This window comes from Lepidochelys olivacea (genome assembly GCF_965140295.1).
Source record: "Lepidochelys olivacea isolate rLepOli2 genome assembly, chromosome: 8".
Lineage (NCBI taxonomy): Eukaryota > Metazoa > Chordata > Testudines > Cheloniidae > Lepidochelys > Lepidochelys olivacea.
Genome location: NC_140418.1, coordinates 16450647 through 16465075, shown reverse-complemented (window position 1 = coordinate 16465075; position 14429 = coordinate 16450647). Strand labels below are relative to the sequence as shown.

The 14429-nt window shown below is 45.2% G+C and overlaps 1 protein-coding gene across 1 annotated transcript in view; it reads right to left on the bottom strand.

The window, feature by feature from the left end:
- Window positions 1-14429, bottom strand: part of ARHGAP26 (Rho GTPase activating protein 26) — a 305883-nt gene that overhangs the window by 209456 nt on the left and 81998 nt on the right. Inside the window, exons 2-5 of the mRNA XM_084635724.1 lie at window positions 10167-10262; window positions 6903-6964; window positions 5388-5459; window positions 2712-2813 (exon numbers count right to left, since the gene is read on the bottom strand). Of these exons, the coding sequence (XP_084491850.1) occupies window positions 2712-2813; window positions 5388-5459; window positions 6903-6964; window positions 10167-10262 (332 nt within the window). The remainder of the gene's footprint in view (window positions 1-2711; window positions 2814-5387; window positions 5460-6902; window positions 6965-10166; window positions 10263-14429) is intronic.

Sequence of the window (14429 nt, the reverse complement as noted above, 5' to 3'; positions counted from 1 at the left end):
TTGTAACAGTTTAACGACATCAATTAAAAATACCCACAGCCTTACCAACATAATTATACAGGTATAACTTTCCAGACTAATAGTACCTTGCACAGAGTTTGGCCATAGCAAGACCGCTGGGAAGTCAACACCAGGGTAATTTGAGAAGAGCAATCTACCCCAGGGGGACATACCAGACATTGTGCTCAATACAGAGCCTAACATGCGGCTGCTTTTACTTTTGCAGACCATTGGTGGTAATTACTTCCTTTTTAATAGGAACTTATCCCTATTAATCTGGGACAAAATCATGAAATGGGTTATTTCCATGACCAGCCTGTAATATTTGTCATGTGTGTCCATAATGCAGATACCGAGGTATTTAGCAAAGTGAGCTCTGAACACGAGAAAACGTGATACAGTATATTGGACTTGCCAGCAATTAAATGGCAAATTAGACTTCCTGTGCTGTGTAAACTGTCCAACAGCCAGAGCTGTAGAGCTAAAGAGAATTCCCAGGTTCTCTCCCCCTTCCCTTTACTATAACCATTGTACATGAAGATATTTCACTCTCCCAGGTGTATTGGCAGTAAGAGGAAGTTGGTACAAAGTGAAGGGTTTCCCTTTCCCACACATGAATTACTGTCTCTTAGTAGGTCGGGCCTTACAATGCAGCTATATAGTGCCAATAAGGCACAGTACACCCTCTTCTAAAGTTACCACCACGCCACCAACTGCATACTTTTCAACATGCATCTGTCATTCCTCTGGCTGACTTCCCCTCTCTGGAATCCCAGTTCACAAGCTAAGAAAATAAGTTGTACTACTTTTATATGCCATGAAGAACCAAAGCCAACATTTTCAAACATGGAGGCCTAGAGTTAGATGCCCCATTCCAATTTAAGGCACCTAAAGGGCCATGACTTTCAAAGAGGGTCTGCTTACATAACTCGTTCTGTATTTTTTAAATCAACGGGAGCTGTGGGTGCTGTATACCTGTGAAAATCAGGCCTTTTATTTGGGTGCCTAAACATGGAATGAGGTGCCTTACTTTTATGCAAGCAAGTCTGAAAGCATGGGCCTATACTATCTAAGTATTCTCTTCTTTGCAATAGGCCCCCAAACCAAAGTTGAACATAAAAAAATCTCCACCAGATGGCACTGGTATTCAGGGCTGCTACCCTGATCTCCTCTACAGCTCTTTACTGCAGTTACGTTGGAGCAATACCAACACAGTATCTACTGCCATTATTAGGCTTTTCCTTGGAGAAAGGTACCCTAATGCTCAAGGAACACTCATTTTAAATGGCATAACGCGTTCTATACCACTTTCCCTCCCCGCTCTAAAACGGAATCCTCCCACTCCAATAAGGCACAGCATTGAACATGCAGTACTTCGAACGCTTAAAGTAAAATGGTGACGAAGGAGCAACTAGATCACAATATTTAGCAGCCTGATACAACAAACCATGACCACGACTGAGGCCCGAGGGCACTGCTGTATTATAAGTAATAAACAACAGACTATCCATGCTCTCCAGCAGGGGCAGATTAATCAGGACTTACAACTGGCTTGTGCAGTCCTGTGAATCAGGAGACAAATGTGGATAATTACGGGGATTTATGGGGGGATGGGTTTGATTGACTTTAGATTTTAGAAAGGCAAGTAATTATTATTTATTATTTGTATTCTCATATTGCCGAGCAGCCCCAGCCATGGAGTAGGACCCTATTGTCCTAGACGCTATACAAACACAGAATAAAAACACAGTCCCTGTCACAAAAAACTTACAAGCTTTGGCCAAGATCTCTTTCACAGAAGTCATTCTCTAAGGCCAATAAATGGATAATGCCCCGGGCAGATCAAAAAACAGACCTTAGGGAAGCTCAGGGAGCACTGAAGTTCACAGGAGTGACTTTGGGTATGTCTACATTGAGGAGAAAAAAAAAAAAAAGAGAGAGCGCCCTCCCCCTCCTGCACACGCACACACACATGGTAGCAGAGAGCTTCAGAGACCGGGTCTACAGACTCAGGCTCATGCTACACCACTAAAAATACTGGTGTAGACATTCCGGTTTAGGCTAGAACTCCGGGTCTGAAGCCAGAGCACGAGCTCCAGTCCCAGCCCAAGCCAAAACATCCACTCAGCTGTTTTTACAGCCATAGCACAAGCCCTGCAGGCCCGAGTCCGTAGACCTGGAATCCGAGGCTTTCCACTGTGGTGGAAGGGGGTGGGGGCGTGTCATTTTTTGGTTGGTTTGCAGTGTAGATGTACCCTTACCTAGTGTTTGGCACAGTAAATTGTTGTTAATTAGATAGCTTCCATCTGAATTAGAGGGTTTTATGCAGTTTTGAAACATTAATGAATTAAGCTCACAATATTTCCTGTTTATTAGGTATTAATGAGCCCATTTTACGGGCTAGGAAATTGAGGCACAAAGCAGGGAAGCAACTTAGCAAAGTTGATACAGGATGTCTGTGGCAGACCCAGGAGTAAGACTCTAGTCTCCTGATATCCTGTGCTTTTAACCACAAACTGTCTCTCCCTGCCTAGTCATTGTCCTTTTGGTGGTATCTTGGATTCATTTTACCACAACAGAGAGAAAAACCCATCATTCTCGGTCAGCATGAACATATCCATTTTACAGCCACACGGTGGGTTCTGCTAGTTGTAGATAGAGATCATGACTCAGGAGAATGCCAGAAGTTGAAAACAAGAGCTTGCTCTCACCTCTTGAAGTTGGGATTCTTTCTTCTTAGAAGACAAGTTTAAGTGCTTTTCCAAGACACCACAATACTTCTCCGTCTCCTTGTCGTATTTCTTCTTAGCATCCTACCAAAAAAACCCAAACACCACGAAACAAATGTCACATGAAACCATCAAGAGCAGGCACATGACACTGGCTCCTTAGGGGCCCAACACCAAGACAATGATATTACTGGTGATACCACAGCAGCTAGGAGTCCAAGTCATGAACCAAGACTCTACTGTGCTCGGCACTGTTCAAACACAGACCAAAAATCGTCCCTGCCCCCAACAGCTTACATTCTAAGCGCCAGACAAGAGACGACAGGTGCAAGGAAACAACATGAGACAATGCTGGTCAGCACAAGGGGCAGTGGTCTCAGCACACCAGCAGCCTCGCTGTGGTCAACTGAATGTGAACGAACCATTTCCAACAGGGAATGTAGTTCCAATGTAACACGGTCTCATCAAAGGAATTTTAACCAACATGTGTCTATGAAAACTAAGGGGGGAAATAATGGAGTGCTTCTAAAGAACCAAGAACAGTGGAGTTCACCATGCTACAATACTGAAAGAAAAGAACTGCCTAGGTGACTTATTTTCCCCCTAAACAGCAAATATGCCAAAGTCAGTGCAGAAAGTCACAAACTGCACATTCCTTTTCTGTCCCCAGGAAGAAAAGTACAAAGTCAGTCAATAGCAGGAGCCAAATTCATCTCTGACGTAAGCAGGCGAAAAGGGATTTTTCTCTTTTACAAGATCTGAACTGGGCCCAGTGGTTTCAGTGGGATCTGCAATTTTGAAAAAGTCTGCTGAACTCAAACCTTAGAGGTGACACAAATGTACCTGGAAATTCAGCATGTTATTTCACACAAACAATGCATTCACTATGTGGCTCAGTAATAGAGAATGCACTGTAATCAAAGCTCTCTCCTACGAGCACTGTAAAATAACCAGAGCTACCACTGCAGGTGCCTCCTCATGGATGTTACTGACATTTATCAGCCACAGCCATTTTGTTGCAATACCCACCAGCGGACACCACCATCTCACACACATGGAGAAGGAAAAAAGCCCCATACTAATCTGAAACAGATTAAGAAAAAATTAGCATGAAATTCTAGAGCCCCTTCTAAATATTCTGGTAATGTAATATTTTTAAATCTGTGCAGTGCCATGGGGCTACTCCAGTCGCTGCTCTAAAAAGAGACCAATTGCTAATAACGTCCCATCAGGAACCAAGTCCAGCAGCTCCCATAGCTCTTATCAGCACCAGAATTCACACCTACCATACAGGAGGCAGCAGAATCTCCTCCCTCAGCACAGTAAGTGTTTCCCAAGGTCCTGGCCACTTCCCCAGGTGCTGAGAGGATCCCAGAGGAATCTTCTGAAGTTAAGGAGCGTTTACAATTCTGGTTAAATGCCAACAGAGACACTTTGGCTGAATATACTAGCTCTTTCTCTTTCCCTCTTTGGAATAAATACTCCACTTGCTACCCCCAACATAAAACAGCAATGCACACAAACTGCCAGCCCATCATAATACAATGAGCCATATCCTTCAAAGGTCTATGGAGATTAACAAGGTCTGGATCTGCACAGGTAGTTTGCCTTCTTTGCACCCACAGCTGACACCCTGCTAAGGCACTGCTCTGAGGGACAGCACAACCATCTCCATAATATCGGATACCTACAACAGTCCATTTCTGAAGGATCTTTTTCAGCTACAGACTTCTCCCTAAAGCAGCATAGGAATTGCCATACTAGACCAAGCTACTGTGCCTTTCACAACAGGTTTCTAATCTAGCAGAGACCCCTCCATGCTGCCCCTACATGCTACTGAATACAGGTATTGAAACTCATACACATTAGCTTATGTTTCCTGCAGGCAGAAACAGGTTGTTATAGTAACAGGAGAGCAGCAGACAGAAGACAAAGCTGCAATTTTAATTTCAGTGAAAAGACAGGAAAGAGGCAAAAACCATGGCTTGTGCTTCAATAGCAGCCATGACAGATACTGGTTCTGTAGTCATCTATTTGAGATTTGCCCTGTTTAGCAAAGCTCTTCTAAATTAAAACTGAATACGTTCCGGTTACACAGTAGGGATGAGGGAATCGACCTGCACAAAACTGAACCCATTCCAGTTATACATATGGGATGTGGGGAATCGATCTGGAGAAAAAAAAAATCAGTTGAGAACTTCATCTAAGTAATGCAAACTTTGCTTGAGGTTTGAATTAATTAAAAAAAAAAGTTTGCTTAACTTTGTGTTCACTTGGTCCTCGTCCTATGCCACCTGCTTTCAAACAGGGTCAGATGTACCAAAGGACCATGATCAGGGCTAGAAGTCTGAATGATCCCACTGCCAGAGCAGAGAGGTTCAGATAAGAATTTAAACAGAAGGCGTGAAACTTTTGGAAGCTCTTCCCTCCCATGGGTGACCTCCTCACATCCAGTAGATGGTACAGGTCTGCATGTACAAATCCCCTGGCTCCCTCAAAACTGAGCTGGTCATCGCTATGCACATTTCAATCAAATTTCGTTTCGGGGGTGGGGGGAAACTAGGGAAAGTATTCATTACATTTTTACCCTTTTCAGGCCTTTCTAGTTGTGAGCGTGTGCAGAAATTGCAGTCAATTCACAGTGCACAGCTGACTTACCTTAGCAGCACCAATTTGCTCCTTGCGGAATTTCTCCAGTGGAGTGATCAGGACCTCACCAGCATTCTCAATCTGATGAGAGAAAGGCACAGATTATCATCATCTCTCCAGCATTGTCTACTCACACTTGCTTGGTTATTAACTGCTTTGTAACTGTCCAATTTAGGGTTAAGATCTTCAGGGCAGCAATCTTCGTTCCTATGCATTTATACAAGGCAGAATTCACATTTCAATGCAAAGTGGTTTAAACCTGTCCAAGTCTAAAAAACAAAATGAAGAACCACTTTGTCTTTGATCAGAGGATCTCAAAACGCTTTGCAAACATTAACTCCCCTGTCAGAGACAGGGTCATCACCCCGCTTCACAAATGGATAAACTGAGGCACATAGAGGGGGGCGGTAATTTGCCCATCATATGGAGAAAAGTCATTGCAGAGTCAAGTACATGGTCAGTAGCAAAGCCAGAGTCTACAAATTCCAAAGCCCTAATTCATTTACTGACCAACACTTGTGACCTCTTAAATTCTTCCAGAGAAAGCTGCCCAGCTCACACTCCCAGCCAACCTACATCTTCTGTTGTCTAGGAATTCAGAAGCAAGCCTGTTAAGCCATTCACCCTGGATGCTCCCCATTACGCCAGTGCACAGCAGGGTACACCTTGCATGCACCAGGGTTACTCAGTTTAAAACACCAAATGTGAAAATGAAAGTAGTGAACGTTCTTTACAGCATAAAGCCAGCCAGGTGGAAAATCTGCAGATACAAGCGAGGACCCAATTTCCTTCCCAAAATAGAAAACCCACAGGTTATCGCACTGCTGGGAGGAACGAAACACATCGTATCTTAACCTAAAGCAGCTTCTGCACTTGACGGCAGCAGAGACACCGCACTGAGAGTGAAAGCAAAAATGTACCAACAGCCTGAAAAGAATAATTGGGCCTGTGTTCCGTCAATGTGGGGCCTGTTAGATTAAGTCACAGCTCGTTGTGACTTGCTGCCCCCCGGCATACTGCCGAGACTCAGTCCCTAAGAATAAATATTCCCATTCTTTCAGGCATAAAACCCAGTAATCCTGGCTAGTTAGCTACACAGTGGCCCGTGGCCAAAACAGGCAAGAGGGACTCGCATAACAGCTTTGCACCCCACCCCTATAGAAGTCATGCAGCCAGCCCCTTCTCCCTCTAGTACATAGGTCAGGAGGAGTCATCACTGCATCCGTAATAGAACCTAATACCCATTTGAAAGTTGCCAAGACCTAGTGAAGGGACTCTGGTCAGCCCATTTCATGCCACAAGCCCACATCTCAAAATCAGTTCAATGCACCCACCAGTTTCAATTCACCACAGACCTCAGGCCGAGGTACCTAAAGCCCCGCTTTACTCTCCAGCCTATGTGAGCAGACGATAGGCGTCTCTCAACACCATAGTGACCCTGAACTCCTTGCCAACCCTCCCCTTTATCAAAGGATCATACAGAAGAAGGTTTAACTCAGAAGCCATAAGCCTCAAAGTCCATACCATGCGCATTCGCTCATCTTCGAGATTCCGGAGAACGGTGGCAAATTCTTGCAGGGATTTTGCTGAAAGAGACACACCAGCAGATTCAGTATATAAAATGGGCTGTAAAGTCTCTAAAGTTAAAGAAGTTTGGGCTACACATTTCCAGCAGTTAGTTACTCCTAACACAAAATACCAGGCAGTCGAGCTAGATCATGCTGTTACATCCTTACTTTATTAGCAGGTTGGCTGTTCATTAATATCTGCTAATAAGAGCAAAGAATTGGCTTTTGAATTTTGTTGGAATATATTCACGAGTAGCTGCATGCAGGTCTCTTCTGAACAAGTGCATGGAACTCCCTTGTGGCACAGCTATACTGTTAGTGGGATATGAAGCAGTATTTGCAGCCTTGCATGTACAAGTCTGCTCCAGGTTCGAATTCATAGAATCATAGAATATCAGGGTTGGAAGGGAGCTCAAGAGGTCATCTAGTCCAACCCCCTGCTCAAAGCAGGACCAATCCCCAATTAAATCATCCCAGCCAGGGCTTTGTCAAGCCTGAGCTTAAAAACTTCTAAGGAAGGAGATTCTACCACCTCCATAGGTAACGCATTCCAGTGTTTCACCACCCTCCCAGTGAAAAAGTTTTTCCTAATATGCAACCTAAACCTCCCCCACTGCAACTTGAGACCATTACTCCTTGTCCTATCCTCTTCTACCACTGAGAATAGTCTAGAATCATCTTCTCTGGAACCACCTCTCAGGTAGTTGAAAGCAGCTATCAAATCCCCCCTCATTCTTCTCTTCTGCAGACTAAACAATCCCAGTTCCCTCAGCCTCTCCTCAGAAGTCATGTGTTCCAGACCCCTAATCATTTTTGTTGCCCTTCGCTGGACTCGCTCCAATTTATCCACATCCTTCTTGTAGTGTGGGGCCCAAAACTGGACACAGTACTCCAGATGAGGCCTCACCAATGTCGAATAGAGGGGGACGATCACGTCCCTCGATCTGCTCGCTATGCCCCTACTTATACATCCCAAAATGCCATTGGCCTTCTTAGCAACAAGGGCACACTGCTGACTCATATCCAGCTTCTCGTCCACTGTCACCCCTAGGTCCTTTTCCGCACAACTGCTGCCTAGCCATTCGGTCCCTAGTCTGTAGCGGTGCATTGGGTTCTTCCGTCCTAAGTGCAGGACCCTGCACTTATCCTTATTGAACCTCATCAGATTTCTTTTGGCCCAATCCTCCAATTTGTCCAGGTCCCTCTGTATCCTATCCCAGCCCTCCAGCAGATCTACCACTCCTCCTAGTTTAGTATCATCCGCAAATTTGCTGAGAGTGCAATCCACACCATCCTCCAGATCATTTATGAAGAGATTGAACAAAACCGGCCCCAGGACCGACCCCTGGGGCACTCCACTTGACACCGGCTGCCAATTAGACATGGAGCCATTGATCACTACCCGTTGAGCCCGACAATCTAGCCAACTTTCTACCCACCTTATAGTGCATTCATCCAGCCCATACTTCCTTAACTTGCTGACAAGAATACTGTGGGAAACCGTGTCAAAAGCTTTGCTAAAGTCAAGAAACAATACATCCACTGCTTTCCCTTCATCTACAAAACCAGTAATCTCATCATAGAAGGCGATTAGATTAGTCAGGCATGACCTTCCCTTGGTGAATCCATGCTAACTGTTCCTGATCACTTTCCTCTCATGTAAGTGCTTCAGGATTTATTCTTTGAGACCTGCTCCATGATTTTTCCGGGGACTGAGGTGAGGCTGACTGGCCTGTAGTTCCCAGGATCTTCCTTCTTCCCTTTTTTAAAGATTGGCACTACATTAGCCTTTTTCCAGTCATCTGGGACTTCCCCCGTTCTCCACAAGTTTTCAAAGATAATGGCCAATGGCTCTGCAATCACAGCCGCCAATTCCTTTAGCATTTTATTGCACTTTGTTGCAAATTTATTTATTTTATGTCACCTGGAAAACCAATCAATTCAGATTTGTTTCTGTCCTTATATTTTAGTGACATAGACACAAAGAGGAAATTCTGAACTGTGGACTTTTCCAGTGGTGCTGGAAAGCTGGTCTACCTGAGCAGAACCATGGTTGGGAGGAACAATATATACCAGCCTGGCTTTTCCCTAGTATATCTTCCCAAAAACAACCCATAGGCCCTTAAATTAGGCTGCTAGACATGTACAGCCATGATCTGGCAAGTTTATTGTGCAATCCCCCACTCCCAGACCCTTGGGGATGGACTGGATGACTCAATAGCTCTTTTTCATCTCTATTATTGACAGTTAACCATAAAAAAAAACAACACACCGATTTGTAAGAAGTACAGCCACAAAACTATACTCCCAGCCCCACAGAAAAAGAGGTGTTGCATTAGTCTTGAAAGTGAGCTACCCAATGGGCAATTCTTTATCCTCTGCTGGGTCTGTCTCACAGGGGATCTAGGGCATCTCACCTAGGATGTGAGGTATGACCAGTACACTTGGTCATCTCATCTGACAAGCCCTTTCACTGCCTAAGTGAGACTGGGGTTTGGTTAAAAAAATAAATAAATAAAAATCATTGATTTAAGGTCAGTTGAAATAGGACACTCTTACTAAAGATGAGACTTAAATCCAGTTTAGTTATATAGACTCCTGTTTGTGTGTAAAAAGCCTGACGGATCAACCTGGATAGGAGGGGGCTAATGGTGGTTAGCTGGGGAAAAACACCTAGAGGAGCTAGAACTAGAACTAGCTGCTCCTTTGCACGAAAGTAAAAGGCCATGTTTTGTTACCAGGATCACAACCTGAGGGATCCAACTGGATCCTCATCTCCTTCTGTTTGTCCAGATAGCAGTGGCCAGGCGTGCTTTTTTCAACACTGCTTAGCAAGAAGGTTGCTTCTCTTTTGGATCAGGAACTTGCTATATTTAGCCATGCCTATGTCCCACCAGATTCACTGCTTTAAAATGAGAAGGGGCTAGTGGCAGGGTATTGCCGATGAAAAGCCCTGGACTCTGGAACTCTCTTTCCCTGGGCTTGACAGAGCCAACTTCAGGGCAAACTGCAAGATTCCAATTTCGCTGGGCTTCACACAAGGGCTGGGTTAAAAGGGAGATATTGTTTCTGCAGGTTGGGAAGGAGTTTAGTGGGGCTTCTGGGTCCATTGATACTTCACATGTATTTCTATCACATGTCTACGCACCTCGCTTTCTGATTAGCTTGATCCAGAAATATCGAGAGAGATCCCTTTAACAAATGTAGCCTTTCCACTTACCTATGCATATTTCATCATCCGTTTCTGCATCTCCTATACATCGGAATTTAAACTCATTTAGGGAATCTGCAAACTTCCGCTTTGCTGAAGACAGATCTGTTGAGAAGTGGGGAGGGAGAGAGAAGGGGAAAAAATGAAAAATCAGAGGTATTAAAAAGTATGCAATAGTCAGCCATGTCACCTCGGCACTGGATCCTGACAGATCTCCCCCAAGCTCAGCCTGCTTGCCTCGAGAGTACTTGATTGAGGTGCATAGACCCTGCCAACCAAGAGAGATTCCAGGGGTGAAATCCTGGCACCACTGATGACAGCGGGAGTTTTGTCATTGTCTTCTATGCGACCAGCATTTCACCCCACATGCTGAATGGAATTCTTCCCTCTGAATAAGTGCTAAACCAATGTCCCTGCACTGTAGTATAGGAGATATGAGTTTAAATATCCTGACCTGTTATCCTCAAGGATCCCACCGAACTCTGCAGAAGAGTATGAATGGTAGCCCAGCTGTCCCAGCTGAAGTCTAAATGGGTAATGAATCACATTCTGCCTCTTTTCTGCCATTAACTGGTACACGGTGTTCCCGCGCACTGTTCATCAGCTGCCCAATTCACCCCAGGCGACAACAGCATTTCAGTGGTGGGTGATGCGATTCCACTAGATAGCTTGCTAACCCTCCACATGACCTGTGGTTCTTTTGGTTTAAAGAAGCTGTCTAAGAAGTTAATAATACACCTGTTTATTACTTTACAATTCACAGCTTCTGTTCCCGATCCAAACCCCATTAAGTTACCACATACCACCTTGCATGTGGCAGGCTGTTTTCCAAAGCCCTTAAGTGTCTCAGGAGCACAGTGCCAATTGGCTCTGGGTACGAACTGTGCTCCTGAGTCACGTAGAGGCTTTGGAAATCCCACCAGTCACCAGATCTAACTGTAAGATGATTTACTTTACTTCCTCACTCCTATTCCCCGATAGCTCCACCCAATTTCACAGAATTCAGTGACGTTTCTTTCTCTCTCAACAAAAAGACGTTTCTCAACACCACTTTTAAAAAACTCGTAAGGCAGACAATACGGCAGCAAAAGAGGTGATCAATCCTTTCCAGTCAGTGAGTATAAATAGGAAGGAATAAGCCAACAAAACTCTCCCCAAACTTCAAGCGATAATTATCTTCAGTTTTTGGCTGAGGTGTTAGTCTTTATGTTATCTGAACTGACTATCCCCACTCTTAGCATCACCGGGGGCAAGCCATTGCATGAACACCTAGGCCCTGATTCCCGCAAAGGTTTCAATGCAAGTGAAGTTACACCTTGCAGTGTATGCAGGCTCAGGCCACCTGAAGAGGGAAAAGAATTCTGTCACACACAATAAGCAAGATGATCGTCCTAGGAAAGTGAACATGTAATCCAGGCTCGGGAAAGGATCCAGCATCAGAAAGAAAGGTCAGTGAGCCAGCAAAACCTGCCAGTTATGACATGAATGGAAGGAAGGACAATCACTGCTTTGTGAAGGTCTTTTTACCTTCAGAAGGCAACAGAATGTCACTGTTCCATTCCATTTCAAGAAATGCATATTTGTGACCCACAGAGATCTTAAAAGGGACCATTTGTGCTTCTTTTGAGGGGGGAGGAGCAAAGTGCAAAGGGACTTTTGGAAGCTGTTCTGGTCATCAGGACAATTACCCACAAGCACATGGCTCAGCTGCCAGGAAGGGACATGGGAACAAAACGTTTACATTTTTTAAAAGGATACTCCCAAGACAAGTGTCTTTTGCATAAAAGTCTCTTTACTTGTTACTAAAAATCGCCCAGCTCTTTACTGTCTCATCCTTTATGTGGTTGCTTTGCTTTTTGTGCTGCCACTTATACAGCAAAGCTAGAATGGCTCATGCTTTTGGACCTAAGTTACTTGGTCGCATCCCCTCAAGACCAAAAGAATGCATCTCAGAAATCGGTGCCTGCTTCCTCCTGATTTCAAATAGGTTTATCCGCTGAAGGATACTCAATGTCAAGCACAAAGTAGCCGTTTCCCCACATCACATACAGCTTCCATTATCTACACACACCTTTCATCTCTTTATGTGCTGCTGCCACGCCATTCCCAGGCTCCACTTATTGGTCAAACTGGTTTTCCAGCCCCCTAAACATTGTGTCAGCAAAAAGTCCTGGCATCCCATTGCTTTTCTCTCTCCCCAATCCCCATAATTTACTTGGGACAATGGAGGAATCCAGCCTGCCCCTCGGAGTTCCAGGATCACTGCAGGAGGCTTTGGGGGGTGCACGTACAGTAGTTCATTTGTATTTTACAAAGCAGCCTTTTTGCTTCTCTGGGTTGTTTTGTTGGGGGTTTGGGAGATATTTTAAAAGGGAACTTTGGGGGAGGGCAGAGTGAAGGTGGTTTGTTCTTTTACTCTCTCAGAGTTTTGCTCCTGGACGATACAAAGCCCTCAGAAGAGCAGAGGGGCAGAGCGTTCAGGGAGCACAAGAATGCAGCTGCAGCATCATATACCGTGGGCTGTATGGCCTCAAATCTTTCTTCAGGAATTGGGAAGCATAGTGTGTTGGGGTGAGGCCTCTCCAATTAACGCACTGCCAGGGAAGCATGGTCGTCAACCCACAAGTCCCTACCTAAGTTATCTGAAATGCTGCTTATATTAAGAGCCAATGTAGCGAACGGGTCAGGGGTGGTGCGTGCAGGCGCATGTTATTTTTCCAGAAAATCATTATTAAAAACCCCAATACTTGGAATGCCGAATTCTGGTTACGCTGAAGCCGACAGTATTGGTTTATTGGGGGTGGGCGTGGTCACATAAACCCCCAGCCCACAAAGTGTTCTGACTGATTTGCAAAAAAAAAAAAAAAACCACCTTCTGTTTCAGCATTTGATATACAAGAGAGGGAACTAAACTCTTGCTCGCTGCCACAGGGCTGGTGGGCTTGTGAGGGTTCAGAGTTTAACTTGATCACTCAGGAGCTATGCCAACCTTCTGCTTGTGTAGCTAATAATAAAGAAATTGACGTTAAGTACACAAGGAGCCATTTCCTGTTTCCAAGCTCAATGCTGACCTTCGGGGCTCCTGGTTTTGTTTGCAGCATATTTTGCTGTACTCGTCGTCCCTTTAAGCACACCAGAGGCTTAATGACATCCTGACTATATTATGTGCTGCAGATTCCCCAGTCAAAACAGATTTACTACAACATCATTCACTCCCGCAGCTTTCTGGGCAGGATCCAAATGCCACATTCTGGCATGGAGAGGGGGAGTGGAGAGAAGCTGGTAAAAAAGCTGGCAATGAGCCAAGCACACACAGAGTCCAGCTCACATATTTCAGCCCATTTCAAACCAGTAGCATAAAACATGACTGAGAATAAACCAAGGTCAATCATATTAACATTTCAGCCGCATCCATTTCAGCATCAGTGTTTTGTACAAGAAACTGGGAGCCAGGACAATTGGGCTCTTTTCCTAGCTCTGCTGTAGCAATACAGGATCCATTGTGGTGATGGGCAACTGAACCACTTCTCCAAAAGCCCCCAGCCTGAGGACATCACCGGGATTCATTTCATCTCCATGGAACCGTGTGTGGTGAGAACACACAGTCTCCATGGCCAGCCATACACTGGTGGCACCTGTGTTCTCGCTCTTTTCATGGTCGCACCTAATGATGTCACAGTGATGCCCTGGGGTCTACAGGAAACCAGCACCTGGATGAAAAACAGCTGCTTCAAAACTAAACCTAGGCAACGTTGAAGTTATGCTGATCAGATGGGAGGAAAGCATTTAAGCATTAGCATGGATACCATCATCTCCTTCCCACTGAAGGCATCTGAGGATCATTTTGGTCAGTGAGGGACAGTCTAGTCCGGCTAGGGTGATCATATTTCCCAAAGGGACACTGCCCAGGGCTAGCCTGAGCCCCTCCCTCCAGTTGCTCACCTGCCTGCCAGCCCCCACCTGGAGCTGGCCCCAGCTGCTTGCCCCCCACTTCCCTCGCCTCCCTGGCCCCAGTCGCTCGCCCAAGCCCTGCTATCCCCCCGCTCAAGGCTGTCGCTGGTCACTTGAACCATGCCGGCCCCTCCACTCCACACTGTTCCTCTACAGGGCACCCCACGTTTTTGACAGAAGTGAGCATTTGTCCCATTTGCTCTTGCCAACTGAGCCAGCTGACAAGAGCAAATGGGACAAATGCTCACTTTTGCCAAAAAAGTCAGGACAGCAGGGACGGGGCTTAAAAAAGGGACTGTCCTGGCCAAAATGGGACATATG